This window comes from Glossina fuscipes, unplaced genomic scaffold (assembly GCF_014805625.2).
Source record: "Glossina fuscipes isolate IAEA_lab_2018 unplaced genomic scaffold, Yale_Gfus_2 121, whole genome shotgun sequence".
NCBI lineage: Eukaryota > Metazoa > Arthropoda > Insecta > Diptera > Glossinidae > Glossina > Glossina fuscipes.
The window spans coordinates 2,033,922-2,053,854 of NW_023998464.1; the positions used below are offsets into that span (position 1 = coordinate 2,033,922).

At 35.0% G+C, this 19,933-nt stretch overlaps 1 protein-coding gene across 1 annotated transcript; it reads right to left on the bottom strand.

The window, feature by feature from the left end:
- Positions 1-2,161: 2,161 nt before the first annotated feature.
- LOC119640495 lies at positions 2,162-3,172 on the bottom strand. Its single transcript, XM_038038581.1, has 4 exons — positions 3,142-3,172; positions 2,907-3,085; positions 2,666-2,838; positions 2,162-2,606 (listed from the first exon to the last, which is right to left on the bottom strand). The coding sequence occupies exons 1-4, from the start codon at positions 3,170-3,172 to the stop codon at positions 2,162-2,164; spliced, it is 828 nt and encodes a 275-aa protein (XP_037894509.1).
- Between the last annotated feature and the right edge of the window lie 16,761 nt (positions 3,173-19,933).

Below are 19,933 nucleotides of genomic sequence, written 5' to 3' on the forward strand. Positions count from 1 at the left end.
TAATATTGATGATATTCCACAAAATTATTAGGCAAACATTACGTGTATTGGAAGAAAAAATATTTTTGGTAAAAATTTAAAAAAATATTAAAAGTCGTCGCGTTCTTGCGAAATATCTTTGATTTGCGGGGGCCCTGCCGACGACACTTTTTTTGGCGCAAATTTGAATCTAAAGAAAAGGGACATTTAAGCTCTTCGAAGACGATGTTTTTCTTTTTTCTATTTTATCTTTTATGCCGACTATATCAACCAAATGTATACCGTAAGTGTATTGTTATAAGAATTGCATTTTTCTGTTGAAAGAATAACTTGATATCAAATTTTTCTGCTCTTTATTAATGATAGTAAGAATAATTTGAAAAAACCGAAACGTGCACATATGTGATCAGAAGTGTCAAGAGATTAACTTTAAAGACTGTAGCTAGCGGGATACATATGCATGTTTTGCAAATACTAAGTTTTGTAAAGGTGACATGAATGAAAAAGCTCAATTCGACGGTCATATTTCACTAAGGACAGATATTCAAATTAACCTACCGAAAGTCTTCTCAACAAGCAACTCCAGCCAGAGTAAAGCCTAATTCTTCAATCTTCTCCGTGCTGAGTCATTCAATCTTAATATAAAAATATCTGGGTATTCCATTTATCTTCGAGATTCTACGCAATATCGTAGGACAATCTTTGATCGCAAGTTCAACTTTGGTCGGCACGTTGGCAGTGTCTCTGCTACAGCTTTTCTTACGATCCATACAAGAATGTGCAATCTAAATCTATATCTGCCTCTAAAGGCTAAACATATCATTCTCTCCTCATGAAGCATGTTAAGCAAGTGTTAAGCAAGTGTATTGAAACCTTTTCTGGATGCCATGCATTTTGTCTACAGCGTCGAAATTAGAGACCAAATCTCCTCCTTCCTTCCCCTTATTGCATGAAGTTTAGCAATAGGATGGTAAAGAACGACTATTTAGTGCGTCAACACACAAATGATGATTGTTGCTTATCAGCAAGAGAAGAGTAATCCGCAATCAAACATTGCTGCTTATCACTTCACTTAAAGATGTCGGATTTTCGAAGCATATCGTGCATTTAAACAAACGATGCAAATTATTTGCCTCATCGCGGTCAAGTTGAAAGTTAAAATTTAACTTAACCCCACTGCAGTGTATTGCAATAAAGTGTACATTTTTATTGATTCTTTCTTTAGCAAAATTAGCAGCCAACAACGCTGATGCAATGTTTAAAAGAGAGCAAAAGATGGAACCAGCATATATGCTATGTAATGCTGTATTACTTCATTAAAAAACTAGTTGCGTTAATATTTTGAAACTTATAAGCAAATTAGCAAAAGTTCCTTTCCGGCCAGTCAACGTCGCAGTATTCGTCCTTAAATTTCGTTTCAAATACTGTTACGCTATACTACTCTACTTGTCGTCGATCTAAACTCGTCTGTCCGTCTGACTTTGTTTTTCTTTATTTCCAATCTACACGATGCACTTTTTGAGATATTCCAAAGAAATATTGCACACCGACATGTTTTGCCTTAAGAACAAACGCTATCGAAAATGGTACGGAGCGGGCGACTTTTTCGATCATTTCTCATTCAAAACGTTATTTTGAAAAGTCGTTATTTGAATAACTATATTAAGCGCAGAGCTGACGAGCAGTGTCCCACTGCAGTCTTTTTACTTATTTTGTGATCTCATACTACTCATAGTAATTTCTTTAGGTATTCAGATCTAGAGCGTCACAAAAACTGCTCATGTTATAAAATATTTAAAGAATAAATGTTGTCCTGTTTTTTTTTTTTTTTTTTGATTACATTTCGTTCTCATTTCTTCATTTATTTGATTTACATTTGCTTGCAAGCAGCAATAACACAACTGAATTTACAGTAAATCAACTACAGATAGGATCGAAATGGAAAGATTATTTTTTAAGGATGTGCCGGTAATGTGGCTAATGTGTGCAAATTTTCGAAAGCAGGGAATTCCTCACATGGATTTGAAACTGTGGAGCTTTTATTTGCGAATGTAGAAACTTTTAGTGCAGTGCAAATCGTGAGTATTTTTCACTAGCATGTCTATAGTACGGTATGGTAGTATGGAGTAGTGTTGAAGAACAACTTTTCAATCTTCTTTACCAATATAATTCTTCCATTGTTCTATAGGGAGGAGTATACCCGTTTTAACTTTGGTTTTGTTATATACTGTGATAAATAATTCTCTAGGTTAATTTTATATATAAGTGTCTTCGTAGGCATAATCTGTTCAGCAGCGGTTGTTCCATTATGTTCATGAAAGAAGCTGCAATAACGGCGATACCTATATTCTTCCAATTTACGCCGTAGGCTTCGTCGTTTAGTATTGTCGATTTGACAGCTATGGAAAATGGTCCTTTTCGCAGTCATGCATGTACGGCATATGTCTTGATTATCATTAGCATTATGCCAATAATCACCGATTGGTGTTTGGCGACATTCTGCACACACGACAATGTTATGTGGGAAACATTTTATTTCAACGTGCGGTATATATTTGTGTTCGCTACCAAAAGCTGATGAGATTTTCAATTTAAGGGTTGGTTTATCACAAGCATAAGCCGACGGTCTACGACCCAAGAAAATTAAAATTTAACAAAAATATACTTATCGAAACTAATAGCTTACGGTGGTGTCAAAAAAGTAGAATAATGCATACGTTTCGCGCCCACGTTGAACGGTTTTGGGGCCTTTTTAAAGGGTTTTGGGACTTCATCTAAGAAACCATGTCCATACTTGTTTATTCGTTGGGGTAGCAGACGTGTGCCTGCAAATGCTGAGAAGCCAAGGAGGGATGGACACTATAAAGAAATCATTGGAGCTTATTTAAGCTTTCAACGCGATTACATAGAGGATGATAGTTACTGACATCCTTGTAAGTTGTTTTAACCATATAAGCAGCTGGGCCCGGACTAAGCGGATCATCGCCTTGATGAGCGCGCATAAACGAGGATAAACATGGTCCGGAACGTGGTAGAACCAATCTGGGCAATGTGGTCCCAAAAGCTATCTTTTGCATGGTTGGCGGATTAACCACATACTGAAAATCTACGCATGAAACCTAATTATCATTACTTCTAACATTTCGGAGCGAGAATGCATACCTTCAATTTTGGAAATCTCCTCGGTAAACATTTGATAAATTTAGAAAATAAATTAACGTTACGCGAAAAGCCGCCACTAAAAATGAAAAAAAAAAATAAATATCAAAAAGTTGCAGCTATGTTTAATGCAAAGCAAATGAATATTAAACAAACTTCAAAAAGTGTTTCAAATCATTTCTGATTCTTCTTCATCTTCTGTGAGTTATGCTTGCTGAGTGAAATAAAAAAGGCTCAATGTGAAAACGAGGTTCCTTTTTTCTACCTTAATTAATAAAGTTGGCAAATAGCTTGATTGCGAATGTATACACACATATACAAATACATTGTGCGTGTTGTAATGACCGCCACCTAACTAAAACCTTTTTGGTCTTCCCCGAGCTCTGAGATTTCTATCTTCCTTTTGAATTTTTTGCGCGGAGACTCCTTTATATATATATATAATAAAATAAAAAGCTAAGAAAGGGAACAACCCTACCTCCCCTCGCAGAATTTTTCTCACTCAAAGCAGATCGTACACACTCCGACTCCACACTCCAAGTTTCTGCATTTGGCTGTTTATTATCTCTGGGTTTGTATGCTCAATCTGCGAAGTTTGGTTTGGCCACAAGGCCGCCCTATCTCTCTCGAAAGTGGGGATCTAACACTCCCCAGAGCCAGGGCTTATGTCCACACTAGAAGAGAGTATTCCTTGTTTATCCACTCCGAAAATAATTCCTTACCGATAATCAAACTCGGCGGAAATTTGAACTATGAGTCCAATTTAGAGATTTCCTTTGTTTCTAACAAAACATTAAATTGTCATATCAACTTCCGCAATGGGATTAATTATTTATTGATAACTATCTATAACTCTCATATTGAATGCATTAACGTAATTTTATATGCAAGTATCAAAACAGCAAAAACAGATGAAATTATTTAAAAACAATATTGCAGCCAAATAATACAGAAACATAAGGTGCTCAGACGTTTATTTCGATCTCTAATCAAACGCGAAATTCCTTCTGTTTAACACATAACATATTTAATCTTATGAAAAACTTAACGTTCCTTTATTCATTTAAATTATATTTGAATAATAAATAAATTTTAATGACTTAAAACATTAATAAGCTTCCCCTTCTTTTTTTGCTTTTTGTCCAGAAAGCACATCACAACGATATCTGCGATTTTCAAGCTCTATCCGTCGAAACTATATTATTGTCTCAACAACTACGCCAGTCAAGCTTACATGTCCAGAGATTGTCCTTAATTTATATGACTCCTGTAATTATATACGAAAGGGTGCCATTGTGGTGTGTTTTCATTGAAATTTGATTGATATTACACGAATCTCGCTTTAATGTGCTTTTCTTTAATTTTATTTGTCAATTCTATTTCTTTTTCTCATCTTCTTGTGAATATTTCGCAAAGGTTAAATTTACCAAACAAACTCTAATGCAATATTTCCGCGCCTATGCACGGAAACAATTTAAGCTGTCTTGACAACAAGTAAAACTATACTCAGGTTTATAGTTAAATGCGTATAAAATTTTGTAAACAAAATTCTGACACAACGCATACAACTGAGTAAATAACAACAAATATTCTAAGAAATTTTATTTTAAAATTTTCAGGAGAAATTTAAAATTTATGAAATCAATGACTGCAACGCAATCGAGACATCAATTTATTATCACTGACTTGGATCAATCGGACACTCAAGAAATGGGGGCAGCAGCAGCATCAACATCGGTAGACCTTAGGAATGAAAAACAATGCAAAACGCATAAAGCGTCTTTCCCTTTGTCCGTCTGCGCCTTTTGTTTCTTTTATCCAACCTAAAGGTCGCAATTTTTCAGAGATTTTGATGACGGATTTTTGATCAAAAGAAAATGACATTTTCATTTATTGCGAAAAACGTAACATCGTCCTAAATTGAAAAAGTAAGTGCAAGCCGGTAATTCCGCAAATGTCAAAGACTTCGGGTGAGTAATGGTTTGTCTGCATGCTTCACACTTGACATCCATAGCATGTTCCGAAGTTATGTAATCGCTTAACAATTGACGTCATTGAAACATTATTATGCCAAAGGAACAACTACATAATTACTTTAATTGGAAGAGTACGATCAGGTCTGAAAGTGAAAGTGAACATAACTCGAAAGTGCTTTCTCCAATTTTTTCCTCTTAGCAACGATTGTATAACATATCCAAGCACATTCGGCGATTTTCTCCACTGCTGCAAGATCCTCTTGTCCGGAAAAAGTCAACCCGTTCCACAATGGTCGCCTGTATTCGCGTCCCTATTTCCGGATCCGGCATATGCTGCTCCATAATGGAGTATAAGATGTCGAAGGCGCTGTGGAATGCTGCATATACTTCTTCTTTAGGGAACTTCTCCTCTAGGTACTCACTTGTCAGGATGTCATTGTCTTTTTTGTCCTGGCTGACAATGTCATCGTCCACTTCCTCGCACGCCTTTTCCTTCCTCATGGTCAGGTCGTCGAGACATGGGTGGCATCTTAGCTGATGACGGACGTATTGAGCTATTACATAACCCGTGAGCAGTCGCAAGTAGTCCTCATGCTTTGCATTTAGTTGGCCAGTCACCACCATCCCATCCAGGCCGAATGGTCGGAACTCTTCTTCGGTCTCTACTGGAATCAGGTAATACAACTTCTCTATTAGGTGGTACTCGAGAGTTGTCGTATCTCCGCTTCCCCAAAATTGCGTCTGCGAATTGATCAACCGTTTCGAAAGTTTTTAGATGTGCACCTCTCAGCTTCCTCCTGGACTTCGGGCTTATGTGCCTATTTCTCTGCTCTTCTAGTGCCTCGACATCCGGCACTACGCTGTCAGCTTCCTCTTGGACTTCGTGTTGAATGCGCCTTTTTCTCTGCCTCCGTTGATGTTAACGGCCCCTCGTCGTACATATTATAACTGCTACTATGAGTGCTATATATATTATTATAACTATAGGAACTAGCAGATTAATTGGCGTCTGTTCCCCCGTCATTTCCTCTATAAGTTCCTCCATTATTTCCTCTACCAGTTCCTCCGTCATTTGCTCTAACAGTTTCTCAATCATTTCGTCTATCTGTTCCTTAGTCATTTCCTGTAAATGCGGTAAGATTCGCTTGTCCATTACGTCCGTGGGAAAACATCATTTTAATTCATAACAATTTGGAATATATTAGATTCCTACGTACGGAAGGAATATACAATTTAATTCACAATATAAATATTGAAGAATTCACAATATAATGTTAAGGTGAAAAAATCACCAGATAGCGAACAGGCATCACACCTAACTACGGCATACAATAGTATTACGACATTCTAAATTAATCTGAAAACATTGAATCGGCATTGGAGTTTTTTGAGCATGGATATATAGAATATATATATATTGAATTTCACCCAGAATTTATTGAATAAAATTACCACTAGTACTACTTACTACTACTACTATCCTGGGATGCGTAATTTCTGTTTCCAACGAATATATATTGCAAGTTTCTTAAAACAATTTCCATTTCGAGAAACGTTGAATCAACACTCCCCTGGATGCCTGCTTCAGTTCCGTTTTGCATTTCATGGTAATGAAAAATGTTGCTTTCTAAGAATGTTTAGTTGGCAGTTTGCTACCATTTATTTCATGTCCAAAGTAATACTAAAAAGCTCTTCGCCTTATCCGCCTTAACTGTTTACTCATCAATCACATATTTCATTTCATCTAATTCTTCTTAAATCTCAGAACCAACTTCGACATCTCGAGGCCTGACTGAAAGCGTTTGTGCCCCATAAAAGTCGCTTTTTAACGTTAGCAAAGCTTCACTGCACTAATGTTCGTTTTAAGACAACGTTTTTAAAACCTTTCTAATAAGTTTTAGAGAAAATCTTCCAAAAATACAAAAGAAGATTATTTATTCGCTTGCAAACTAATCGTACCAATTGCATATAGATTGTTACATATATTACTGGCAGTAATAGCATATTGCACTAGAAAGAAACAGCTCGGTATTTAAATTAAGCAAGTAATTTGGAAATTCTCATTGGCTTTAGATCAAGCCATATATTTCATTAGCTTGCTTTATACGATGGAATTGCGTAAATAAATTAAGACATCATTTTATATAATATTACGTCTACCGAAAAGTTCTGTTCGTTTCTAAAATCCTAATTTCCGGATATGATCCGAAATGGTTTATTGAACTGCATCAAGTATTTCCGCAGTCTCCGAACTTGGCCAAAAAGAAATTCGAAATAGTAAAGAAAAAACATCTCTACCTAAAAATAGTACACAAAATAATATTTTTATAAATAAAATCCTAGCACAATCAGCTAAAAAAGTCAAAGTAAAACCCCCTCTTCTATACTCAACATTAAACCCTGATGCTAATTCTGATTCTCCTTCAGCAAAATCAAATGGAGTTCGATTAGTTTCAGCCAATGAAATTCTAAATCATACTAAAGATACAGGAAATATAATAAAAAAAAAAATCAAATGAATAATTGATACTTATAAAATAATAATATATTATAACTTCCAATTAAAAAAATAAATCTCAATAAAATTAACGCCAATCTTACTTCATATGAAATATTTTGATCAACTGCACGTAATCCTCCTAATAAAGCATAATTAGAATTAGACGACTATCCTGCTACTATAACTTTGTACCCCTAAGCTTGTACAACACAAAAAAAATATTAAACCTAAATTAAAAGAAAATAATTTAACAAATATAGGCATACAAAGTCAAACTAATAAAGATAAAAATAAAGAAAAAATTGGAGAGAAATAATAACAAATATAATTAGATATTAAAGGACAAGTTTGTTCATTAGTAAATAATTGAAGAGCATCTCTAAAAGGTTGTGGAATTCAGCAAACTCGTCTTTATTTGGGCTCTTATGAGTTTGAATATAACCTAATTATTTTTGCTCTAAAATATGCTACTTAAAAATGCTACTCTTACTAAAAAATAAATAATTAATAACAATCTTAACAATAAACAAAATAACTTGAAAAAAATACAATACCAGTTGTGATTAGTCACATATATAAATTCTAAATTTATTACACTTTCTGCCAGAATAGTTTAATGCTATTCAAATAAAAATAATTATTTATTTAATATTTCGTTCTTTCGTACTAAAATATTAAAATTTAATAAAGATCGAAAACAACCTGGCTTACGCCCGTTTGAACAGACTTAAAATTTAAACTTTTGCATTTAAATTATTATCTTAATCCAACATCGAGGTCGCATTCTTTTTTATCGATAAGAACATTCCAAAAAAATTACGCTACAAAGGAAGTTACTTTAATATTGTTACGGAAATCCCAAATCCTGTCCATTCCAGCTAAGTAATAAAATCTCTAAAGAGGAAAATACTAAACGCACATCCACAGCGCGTCATGCAGCTGCCGGCCGAGGAAAACGAGTCCCAGAAAAACAGGTTAACGAATTAAAAATGAAACTATAAAATTAGGTAGTAGTAATATGATGGTAAAAATGTATACAAATAGAATATTTGTGGAAGGGTAGGATCAGTAGAAAAAGAATATTTGAGTTACGCCGTCGAAAGTATTGCCAAAAAAAAAAATGGTAAATAATCCTACATTTAACGAAATATAATTGTAAATAAAAGAACTTTAAAGTGTATTTTTCTTGAACAAAATATTCACGATCCAGTGATACGGACTGTATCTTAGAAAAGTGTATTTTATAACAACTGGTTTCAGAAGTGAGATCGTGGAAACCAAGAGAAATGGTGAAATTAGAAGAACTCAAAGTAGATCAGCTCAAAAAGGAGCTGGGAAAAAAAACGTTCGTACTGTCGGTAGCAAAGCTGAATTAAAACAAAGACTAGTCGAAGAGTTAGAAAAAGGCGGACAGAACCCGTCCATAATTGAATTCGAATATAACATCGACGGAAGGGAACAAGCCGACAACTTGGGAGGAACAGAAAATTCAGCTACAGCAGGGGAAAACACAGCGAAGAAATGGGCGAAGATGGTCCAACGTTGTGCAGTTTATGCAGCATATGCAACATCAAATGCAACAACAAACACAACAAATGAAACAACAAATGAAACAACAAATGCAGCAACAAACGCAACAGATAGAATCAAAAATTGACGGGGCGACAGAAAAGATCGAGAAAGTTCAGGGAAATCAACGCATCCTGTAAACACATATAGACGAAACACACCAGCAATTCGAGGGCAAAGTTAATGTCCTGGAAGAAAAAGTTGATAATGCGATAGGCCAGTTGGATGCCAAAATAAAAGCCCTAAAAAAGAAATGGCTCAACTACACACTAATGGCGTAACCACCAGCTCTATCAAAGTAAAAACCCTATTCGACGGCACCACTAACTTCAACGCATTCAAGCTACAATTTGGTGTTGTTGCAACCAAAAGTACGTGGGATGACGACGATAAAGCGGTCGCCTTAATAACCTCCTTGAGAGGAGCAGCAGCGGAAATTATCCAGATAATTCCGGAAGGGAAAAGGACGGAATTCGCTACAATTATGGATGCATTGGAAAGGAAATATGGTAGCAAACATGTACGGCAGGTAAGCCATCCAGAGTTGTCTTCGCGCTGCCAGAATCTGAACGAAAGGATCCAAGATTACGCTACCGAAATCGAACGCTTGGCCAATCTCACGTATAACGGTATGCCCGACGACATGCTGGAAAGAATAAATATCGACGCCTTTGTTAAAGGACTGCGCGACGCGGACTTTAAAAGAGCTGTATGGGCTTCAGCGAACACTACGTTTACGGAAACTCTTGGCTTCGTACACAAGAAGCAGCTAGTGTGCTGTGGACGTCAAGCATGAAGGTAAGACGCATGGAAGCTACCAGCGAGAACGATATCACGGATGTGGTCTGCGCAGCGGTTCGACAAGCCCTGCGCCAAAAAAATATGCAAATGCCGGGTTCAAAAACACGCAATTATTATGTCTGCCAAAAACCTGGTAATTTTGCACGGGAATGCCGATCAAAGCACAAAAGAACACACTCCACGTCACCTACACGGAATATTAGTGAAGGTGCCAGCAAAATATTCAACAAACAGTCGTTAAACTAAAAAGAGTCAGCACAGCGTGGCAACGGCTGACTCAGAAATTTATTAACCCTAGGGTTGTTATTACTTAAGTAAAGAGAAGTAACTGCAGCCTAACGATCGATGGGAAGATCCAGGGCTGTAACTACAGTATCACGCTGAAAACTGGTGCTTCTCATTCAATTATCAACAGTACAATAGTCAAAGTAAAATTGGACCCTTTAGTTGGAGCATTGTTTCGAACGACAACAGATGAGGAAGCTGCTATTAAAGGTAAAATTATGAGAAACATTTCGATTAGCGATGTTCCGATGAAGCACGAATAACTTGTTGCAGATATAATGGACGAATTATATTTGGGGATGGATTTTATGGCAAAGCACGGCTTCGTACTGGACATGAAAAGGAAAGTGTTACAATACGCTAATGTGACTTTGCCGTTCACTGTGGGATACGACAGACAAACCGAAGAGTTACAAGTTGTAGTACAACGACAACAGAAGATCCCTCCAAACTTCGAAGCAATGGTGCGGGCCACGGCTAACCAAGAGCTAAGGCTAAACAAGCTATGGGTTGTCGAGCCGAGTAAAGAATGTATGAAAGACAACATTATCATTTAAAAAGCGGTCGTCTCACCTGTCAAAAATTTAACACCAATACGGCTATTAAACTCAACCAGCGTTACAACAAAAATTCAAAAAGGGAACATTATAGCGCAATGCGAAAAAGCTGAATATGTGGTAAATCACCAAGCCGAAATTCCGAACACATGCTCAAAGGTATTCCCAGAGGCTGAAATTCTCTAGCAATCTGGATGAGCAGCAGAAGAAATATGCCAAAAACTTTTTGCTGGAAAATTAGCCCATCTTACAAATTCGTGTGGTCGTACTAATGCTGCGACACATGTAATCAACACTGAAGGAGCTAATCCGATTCGGCAATGGTCTAGAAGAATTCCACTGGCAAAAAGAGGAGATCAAACATATGCAAGAGCGAAAAGTTATGAAACCGTCGAATAGCCCTTGGTATTCGCCAGTAGGTTTTGTTAAAAAAAAGATGGGTATACCAGATGTTGTGTGGATTATAGGAAGTTGAACGAAGTGACCAAGAAGTATAGCTACCCTTTGCCTAGGATCGACGACACCTTAGACACGTTCGCTGGTTCGTAGTGGTTCTCAATCTTAGATATGAAGTGTGGGTGCTGGATGAGCACATACCAATCTTTTTAGGGGCATACAAGTCGGCAGTGCACAACACCATTGCTTTAGCTCGCCTGAAATTGAACGTATTCCAATGACAGATGAAAACAGATATTTCAATCATTGATGACCATTTTACAATATTTATTTACACCACTTCTTTGCAAATCAAATTAGCTAGAAATAGTTGTTGGGTCGAATGCTGTGTTCAAGAACATTTGGTAGGCAATCCGCCACAAAGTACTTCAAAAGTGATGAATTATTTCAAAGAGCTGGTAAGGAAACTTGAAATTCTTAATAAAATTTACAAGCTCGGCAAGTTTCTCTTTTGTCAATTCGGTTTTTTTAGTTTGCACCTCAGCCTTTTGCCGGCACACATCCAACTGAGCCTGTAAACATGTTTTTTCCTCGCGCCAATTGCCTCCATCCCGTCTAAGTGTTTCGATGTCCCTTGCCAAGTTGATTTTAGCTCCTGCAATGCTTGCATTATATTAGCTTGTAACTCTTCTTCTAGACACATGATTTGCTGACTATAATCTTGTTTCAATGAACAGTTCGTTGCACAACCCAACACTCTCTTGCCCTTCTTGCTTCACCAGGGTAAATATTGCGATCCTTTACATCGAAAACAGTTGACGGAATCTTTGGCTTACTGATTCTCATATCTTGAACATTTAACTCAACTCTTTCTTCCACTGACTTTTCAAGGTATTGTGGAAACCGCTGTTAAAATGCAAAGTCGTCGAGGAAACGCAAACATTTAGTGGAAACCGCTGTTAAATTGCGAAACAAGTAGCGGACACCTCTGTTAAAATGCAAAGCCGTCGGGTAAACGCAAAGTAATGTAAGAAAATTCTGTTAAAATGTCAAATCAATCAAAGGTTTTGAAAAATGTATGATTAGTTCATGTCTTCTTTGCAGGCATACGCATTGGGAAAATAATAATACAGACAAATAAAGAAACCGAAGAACCAGAATTGTATTGTCTACAAATGCCAAAGTGGTATTAGATGTTTGTAGTAGTTCATTGTCTGATTTGTCCGTTCACGCGTCCTTTCACTGAAAATGATCGACCTCCTCCCGCTCAAACAAACATATAAGTTACACACATAAAAATGTATTCCAATTATTCGCATATAACATACACAATTGTATGAGCTAATACAAATACAAACGCATAAGTTATATATAAAAATAGGTTCAAAGTATTAGCATGTAACTGTATTCAAAAAGTATAAAGGCGCGTAAATTTGCACATAGGATAGATACCTAACCTAAGTAAGCATACCTTTACCTAAGTAAGCATATTGCAAGCACAGACCTAATCATCCGAGTTGGTACCTGGGTCATTGTTTTACAAAAGTAGATTGAAAGTATCAATAGGCATGCGAGTAAGCATAGCAATAAGGAAAAAAAAAGGGCAAAATAGCTATAAATATCGGGCAATAAGCACAAATATGTAACGGAACCGCGGTGGTGATTACGGACTACTTAACTAGTACTGGTAGGTTTTTTTGTTGTTGACTTTACGGATAGGGGATGGATTGGTTTAGCTTAATCGCCATCCCGGAAGGACTGATAGCACTGTTGGATACTCCTTTTGCGACGTGAGACAATTAAGGACATACGAGTGGCCCTGAAGGCCAAGTCAGGCTGTTATGACACTCGCGGCATATCCTCATCTCTTGTAGAAACTCGTAATACGAAAACGTGGAAGATAGTCATAGTCGGTCGGAAATCATATCATTAAAGTAGAAAATTTCATATGCACAATAATGAATCAAAACTCTTATATATTTCCACTAAATATATATATGTTTAGAATAAAATTAATGCCGTTGTTTAGAATAAAATTAATGCCGTTGTCTCCTCCAACATTCTAGGTTTCGCTTTCTGGAAGTCATTCACGATTTTGCGTCTATTCTAAAATGTTCATATCTGCAACTGATTGCACAACTGTTTTTATTTTTACATCGTTATCTCACAATTACCACCAAAGCTGCATGACCACCTTGTCCTTCTCGTAATGTATTATTATCTATTTCCAATCTTTGCAATTTTTCGACAAGATCAGTAGGCTGCAGTTCTTTCGACGTAGTTCTGAGTGTTTCATCTGTCAAAAACAAATCTCGTGTAATGATCAAGTAATAATTGTATGAAATGCTTATTACTGTCTAAATTAGTAGACAACTGACCACATTTAAACTCATCTATTATTTCAAGTAGATTATCGCGCTCTTTTAACAAGTTATCTTTGCTACGTTCTAGCGCAGTTATTGTACGTTCCTTATTTTTATTTTCAAATTCAACTTTTTCATTTTTACTCATTTCTTGGTCTAATTTGACGTGCAACTCCTGAATCTAAACATACCGATAGAAGTTAATAAAGGGATAAATAACACATAAAATTTAATGAAATTGCAACGTGGAATGGAAGTTGTCAGTATCCAACACAATTGGTAGCACAAAATCAAGGGGAAACAAATAAAAATATTCTAGCGGGTCATAAGGTACTCTACAGCACGTAGGCTACCGCTTGGCTGTACGGGGACTGATGAGTACTAATACGATGAGGACAAATTGCAATGAACCTAATACCATACAAAAGATGCGTTGTACGTTGCATTAGGTTTTTGAAAAGGTATGTAACACCCAGAAGGACTTAAGACACATCCATTTAGGCTTCCGTACGTAAAAAGTATGCTGTTACATGAAAACAAGCAAACAAACAAACAATATTTGATTTCTATCTTATCGCGAAAATTAACGAAGATTTGTGATAGACGAAATATTATAGTGGTCGGCCTTGCCAGGCTGTAATATTTTTATTTTTAAGTTTCGTCGGAACCCTCTGGTGGCCATAAACGTTTATTTAGGCATGTTATAAGCTAACACACCCGTTTGATTATATCGCCGCGCACTTGTTACGCATTAACACTGCTTTTTGTTTCTTTACTGATTAACTGTTTCTTTCTTCTCTTTCAATATCTGAAAAAGACTGAACAAGTGAGCATGGAATCATTTGTTTAATTGTAAGAAATTAAAATATAGTTTTTTTTGTTTTATTTTACGAAGTTGTTTGAGCCGCTCCTTATTTTCTTCTTTTTTTTCGCTTTGAAAGTCTGTGAATAGTGAAGCGAAATAAAGTTGATTAGAATGCCGTTTAACGGATGGTGCCTGTGATTAATAAAAATTGCGTAGAACAAGTTCTTCTTTTAGTTTTTAAATACGAAACTGGATTAAAAAAGTTTCTTCTTTAAAAAAAAAACACTTTTCATATACATTTAAATCTAAAACGCAGTTTTATAATACGAATAACATTAAACAGCACCCAATGTAATGTCGATTAACGAATATTATATATTGAACTTAAGGATAAACTACACTTCAATTTTTTCGTAATCTGAAGAAAAGACGCTATTTAGAAAATAAACACAACAAAAAAATGTTTTTTAGCCTATTTTCAGTGTTTTATGTCTATTTCGAAGAAGGCAATAAAACTTTTGCATAATGCGTTAATAATATTAAGTTCCACTAAATCGATCCAGATCGATCGTAGCTATATATCACGCATACATATTTTTTTTACGAAGCACAAATGAAATGAATTATCGGAGAAAGCATTGGTTTCAGCAAACTGTTGACATAGCCGGATATATATCTATGATTATTATTATAAATTTAGCCAGAAAATAAATTTCAAGACTAAAGTCTTAAAGCACTAGCATCTAAGACTTTCGACTTTATTAAAAACTCTACCCCACTTGAGATTTGAACCCACGATCATTGTGTTGCTAGTCGAGACTTTTGCCTACTCGGCCACTCAGGCGAATTGGATATATATCTCGGAATGTACATCTGTCGTAAAAAGCAGTACAAATAAGAATAGTTTTAATGGCTTCTTCAACTATGATATATAGGATGTTAATTATTAGGATGTCATTTATTAATGAAAGAATATCAAAATTGTAAAATATTATATAAAGTGAATAGGGCGAAGAAGTATTTCGAAAGAGGCAGGCAATCACAAAAATCTTTAACAAATGTTCTTAGAATGATCTGCTTTTATATGATCAACCTTAAAAATATACACTTCAACAGAAATTTTTACCTTTGTATGAGAAAATATGGGGAAAAATGAATCAAAAATATGATATGTGATGGAAAGCTCTTTAGGTCATCCATTTTACGCCTCCGAAAATATACGTAAACAAAACACGGTTCTAATTGAGATGTGTATCAAATTTTTTTTTAACATTTTGAGTGAACTTTGCCATTATTGGTGGAGTACATTACATACATAGTCGTACTGCGTAGAAAAATTGTTAAAACTTATTACGAAAACAACTAACATTCGGTTACATTTCACCCAAGTGGGATGAGGTTCATATTTGTTTAAATTACTTCTTAAATCAGGATTGTTGCCCGTTTGGTGTAAAGAAAACAAATCCGATCATATCCGACTTTTATGTGTACAAAAATAACTTTTGGTCATAGTTTGCGTGCCGAAAATGTCATTTTACAAAATGAAAATGCAAATGAATTATAGTTATGGTCAATGGGGAACGTTACAGGGAAATCATAATTGATTGTTTGTGACAAATATGGGATCATTTCGGGGTGGATTTATTGCAAGAAAAGTTCAATGATGTCAATGTGTCAATGCAGATAGAAGAATACCTAATCAAGTAAATTAAATATAATAGGAAGCCCCTTTTTAATTGAAGTTTTGAACATTTAGATCAATTATCTTAAGGCTTAGGCAATGGTTTGAAGAATTTTGTAAGTTTCGCTTGCTTGGCAGTTTTTAAAAGCTTCTGATACGCAGACTGATACACAGCAGTCGCATTAGCAATTTGCCTCTTAAAAATAAGACTTTGTTCCATAGACAAATCAATGTTTATAAAGAAATCGCCAAGGCCATTTGCCATTCTTAAACCTTCAGTAAGACTTTTCAAATTAAGTCAGAGCAGGCCACAGTATTTTCCAGTAAACTTCAATGTGTGTGGCTTCAGTTCTTCCAATGATTCTTTTATGTTTACGATGCATTTTGCTATGTCAAATTTCTTCCTGCATTACATAACATTCAGATCAGGATTACCTTCCATATTATCTAATATGATTTTGGAGGTTCGTCTAATGTAATAGAGCTTAATAGCCTAAATTATTCCTTGGTCCATAGTTTGAAGCAAAGCCGTCGTGTTGGGTGGTAAAAATGTCACTTTTATATTTGGATGCATAGTTTCAAGTTTTAAGGACGACCTGGTGCATTGCCCAAAAGTGGAAGTGCTTTAAAATTGAAATTCAGATTTTTTTAAATAAGTTTCAACTTCAGAAACAAAATAATTCCGGAACCAGTCACAAAAAATCCGCGAATGAAGAAATTTTAGCCGTGAATATGGGAATTGGGTCGCACTTTGTTCATCCGCGAATAGTGAAACCGCGAATAAAGGCAACGCCAATAAGGAGCTTTTATTGTTATTATTGTAAGTAAAGGAAGGTGATACAAACAAAGACGGTATTCACTTATTTTCTATACATTCTACAGCTGTTTTCCGCTCCAATTCAGCTGGCACGCATTATTTCTATACATTCTACGGCTGTTTTCCCGCCAAAAAAATATGACATGTACTTCTCATTATCATTTTTACCAATTGATTTCAGTGATAAAACTACATGCAAGTATTCATTATTCTTATATTATATAATATCTTAGTTTAATTAAATAAAAAAGTATCGCATAACACACCTACAAAGCATACCAGTTGAATTTGTATGAAGAACACTAGTAAAATATAAAGAGAGAAAGCATGCCAGTTGAACTTGTATGAAAAACACAAGTAAAGTATAAAAGCATGCAATTCACTCTGTACTTAATCTAAAGAGAATGAAGCCACATAAGCAAGTCGGTACGAATTTCTCTAACAGATGGCGCGAAAAGTTAAAAAAAATTAAAAACTTTCTTTTAAAAGTACAATGTTTCTTATATAAAACAGCAAAAGTTTAATTTTTGTGTGAGTAAACAAACAAAACGGAGTTGAAAATAACTGCTCCCGTTGCCCTGCAAGGGTCCAGTTGAGGCCTATCCTGTTTAGTCCTTTTTTTAATGATTTAATTCCATGTTGCCACAACTGTCACGTGCGTAGATCCATCCATTTTAAAATTAGATTGCAATAATTTTTATTATCAAATTAAACAACGCAATAAATTTTATTATCAAATTAAACAAAGTCCTCGCTAAATTCCCTGTTGAAAGGCAAAGCACAGAGTCGCTTATAATAAATAAATGGTTAAAAGCCCAACTTAACAACTTAAATGGTAACGCCAATCGGCTATGTTAAATACCCAACTTTACCGACAAAAGGGATTCAATTTTGTTAAATGACAGACCAAATACCCAACTTTACCGACAAAAGGGGTTCAATTCTGTTAAAAAACAAAACAAATACCCAACTTTACCGACAAAAGGGGTTCAATTTTTTATCAAACTATACGCAAGAACAATTCACTTAAGCAGAGTAATGCTTGCTGGAAAAAGAAAGGAAGCGACTAAAAACAATAAGCTGATGACTGTAATAATTCAGCAGTTAGTGGAATTCAGAAAAATTCTATATCAGAGTTGTTAATGATTTGCGATAATTCAGAGTCCAAGAAAAAGGATTACTTGGCAGCATTGGGAATTGCTCGCATTGTTATTGCAAAATTTTGTTTGCTCTGAGAGAATCCACTTGGCAGCATTGGGATTGAATTTCATAAGCGTTCGTGTAACTTTGGTGTTGTGTTTTTTCGGTGTCGTTTTATATGTGTAAATAATCTATAAAATAAACCCAAAATAACTGAAATCACTTTAAGAGTTTTAACTTCTCAATTCATTAAAACCATAACGACAGAAATTTTGTGTAAGCATAAAAGTTTTCATTTAAAAACTTATTTGAAAAGAATTGTATAACAACACCGCCCTTCATTTTTGAAGATTTATGTGAAAAATCGAATTTATTGGAATACGAAAAGTCTATCTAAGACAAAAATTCGTATGCCTACATTCATATAAAAAAGAAAAATCATAAACCAAGTGACCCGTGCGATCCATATTTAACAAACGTACCGTCAAATGATTTATTCTTATAAAGTTTGAAAATAACTTCTTTGTTTTTGTTTTGAATGCTTATAAAATGTAAGGGCAAGGCCTGCTTTTTCTGAATTTTTTATTTTATCTTTCTTCTCTATCCATCCATTCCTTTCTTTTTCTTACTCACTAATTGGAATTTTCTGCTCTATTGGAGTTTTGAGAAACTTTTTCGAGTTTGTTTTAATTTACCTCCTTATTGTTGTTATTGCTCTGTGCTTATGGAATTGTAATATAAACAGAGAAGGGAACATCCGGAGAGAATAGTAGTGGAGAGAGAATGTAGTGTTTATATAGTTTTTCCTTTCCAATTTATTATTTTCCAAATTCCAGAGCTGCCATTACTATTATCTTACGAATAAACAAATTTAATCAAAAAAGAGATTGTGATGTGGTACAGAACGAGACAAAATTTGTTAATTATGTTCATTGTGGATAAAAATAAACAATGTTAAAGCGAGAATTATTTGTTATTAGTTTTTCTGGAACTTCATACACAACTTTTAGCCAAACTTCTGCTTTCTGAGCCAAACTTCTGTTTTTTTTTTATAATGAACTCTTTAATATGATTTATAAAAATAATAATACTTAAAGTTTGGCTGCAACTTAATTTTTATGAATTGTTGCCGGTTTCATTTAGCTATTGCAATTTTTCTAAATAAAAAAAAAAAAGATTTCATATTTATTACCAATGCAATGTATACAATTTGGATCAAGGATATCATACGATATATACGGATAAATATGGGCGGGAATTATTGCGATTAACGTTCTACGTTCACTTGGTTCTCCTCTTCCGGTTTTTCTGCTTTACAAACTTCCGAAATGTAAAAATTACATGCACATGTAGTGGACCACCGCGAAGTAGTATTGAAATACCCAACATTCGAATAGGTTTTCGCTAATGATCTTTCGCATGGGCGTAGACCGGTCGGTATAAAGTTGATAAAAGTAGTTTATTGCGACGTGAATAGCATGCAAAAAGAAGGGAATATTTTTTTCTAATAGAAATTGCCTTAAATATCTTATACTTTATAGGAAAGTTTTTCCCTTTTTCTTAACATATGTTGACAATAAATAGTGTGGCAACCATTTTTTTCTATAAATCTAGATACCAAGGCAAAATTTATCAGATACAAAGAGTAATTTAGAAAATTGAGAGAATGTAATAATGGTTTAAAAGAGACAACATGCTAACGACCGCGGAAAATGCGCAACTTCGATGTAGTAATGTTTTGAAATGAAACACTCCTTGGTGTTGACATGTGAAAGAGTTAATGTTTCTTTGGAGTTGTTTTTGTAAAATTTTGTTTTATCTGAGAGGAGATTTCTTTGATTACTTGGCATCATAAGGGGATTAATGGAATTGTTTTTGTAAAATTTTGTTCGCTCTGAGAGAAGA

Bases quoted from the DNA above. Each gene is read 5' to 3' on its own strand.
- LOC119640495 (XM_038038581.1), bottom strand. From the start codon at position 3,172: ATGTTTACCGAGGAGATTTCCAAAATTGAAG. The intron at 2,839-2,906 runs GTCAGTAACTAT...ATTTCTTTATAG, and splicing joins TTAAAACAACTTACAAGGAT to TGTCCATCCCTCCTTGGCTT. The intron at 2,607-2,665 runs GTAAGCTATTAG...CTTGGGTCGTAG, and splicing joins TCTACTTTTTTGACACCACC to ACCGTCGGCTTATGCTTGTG.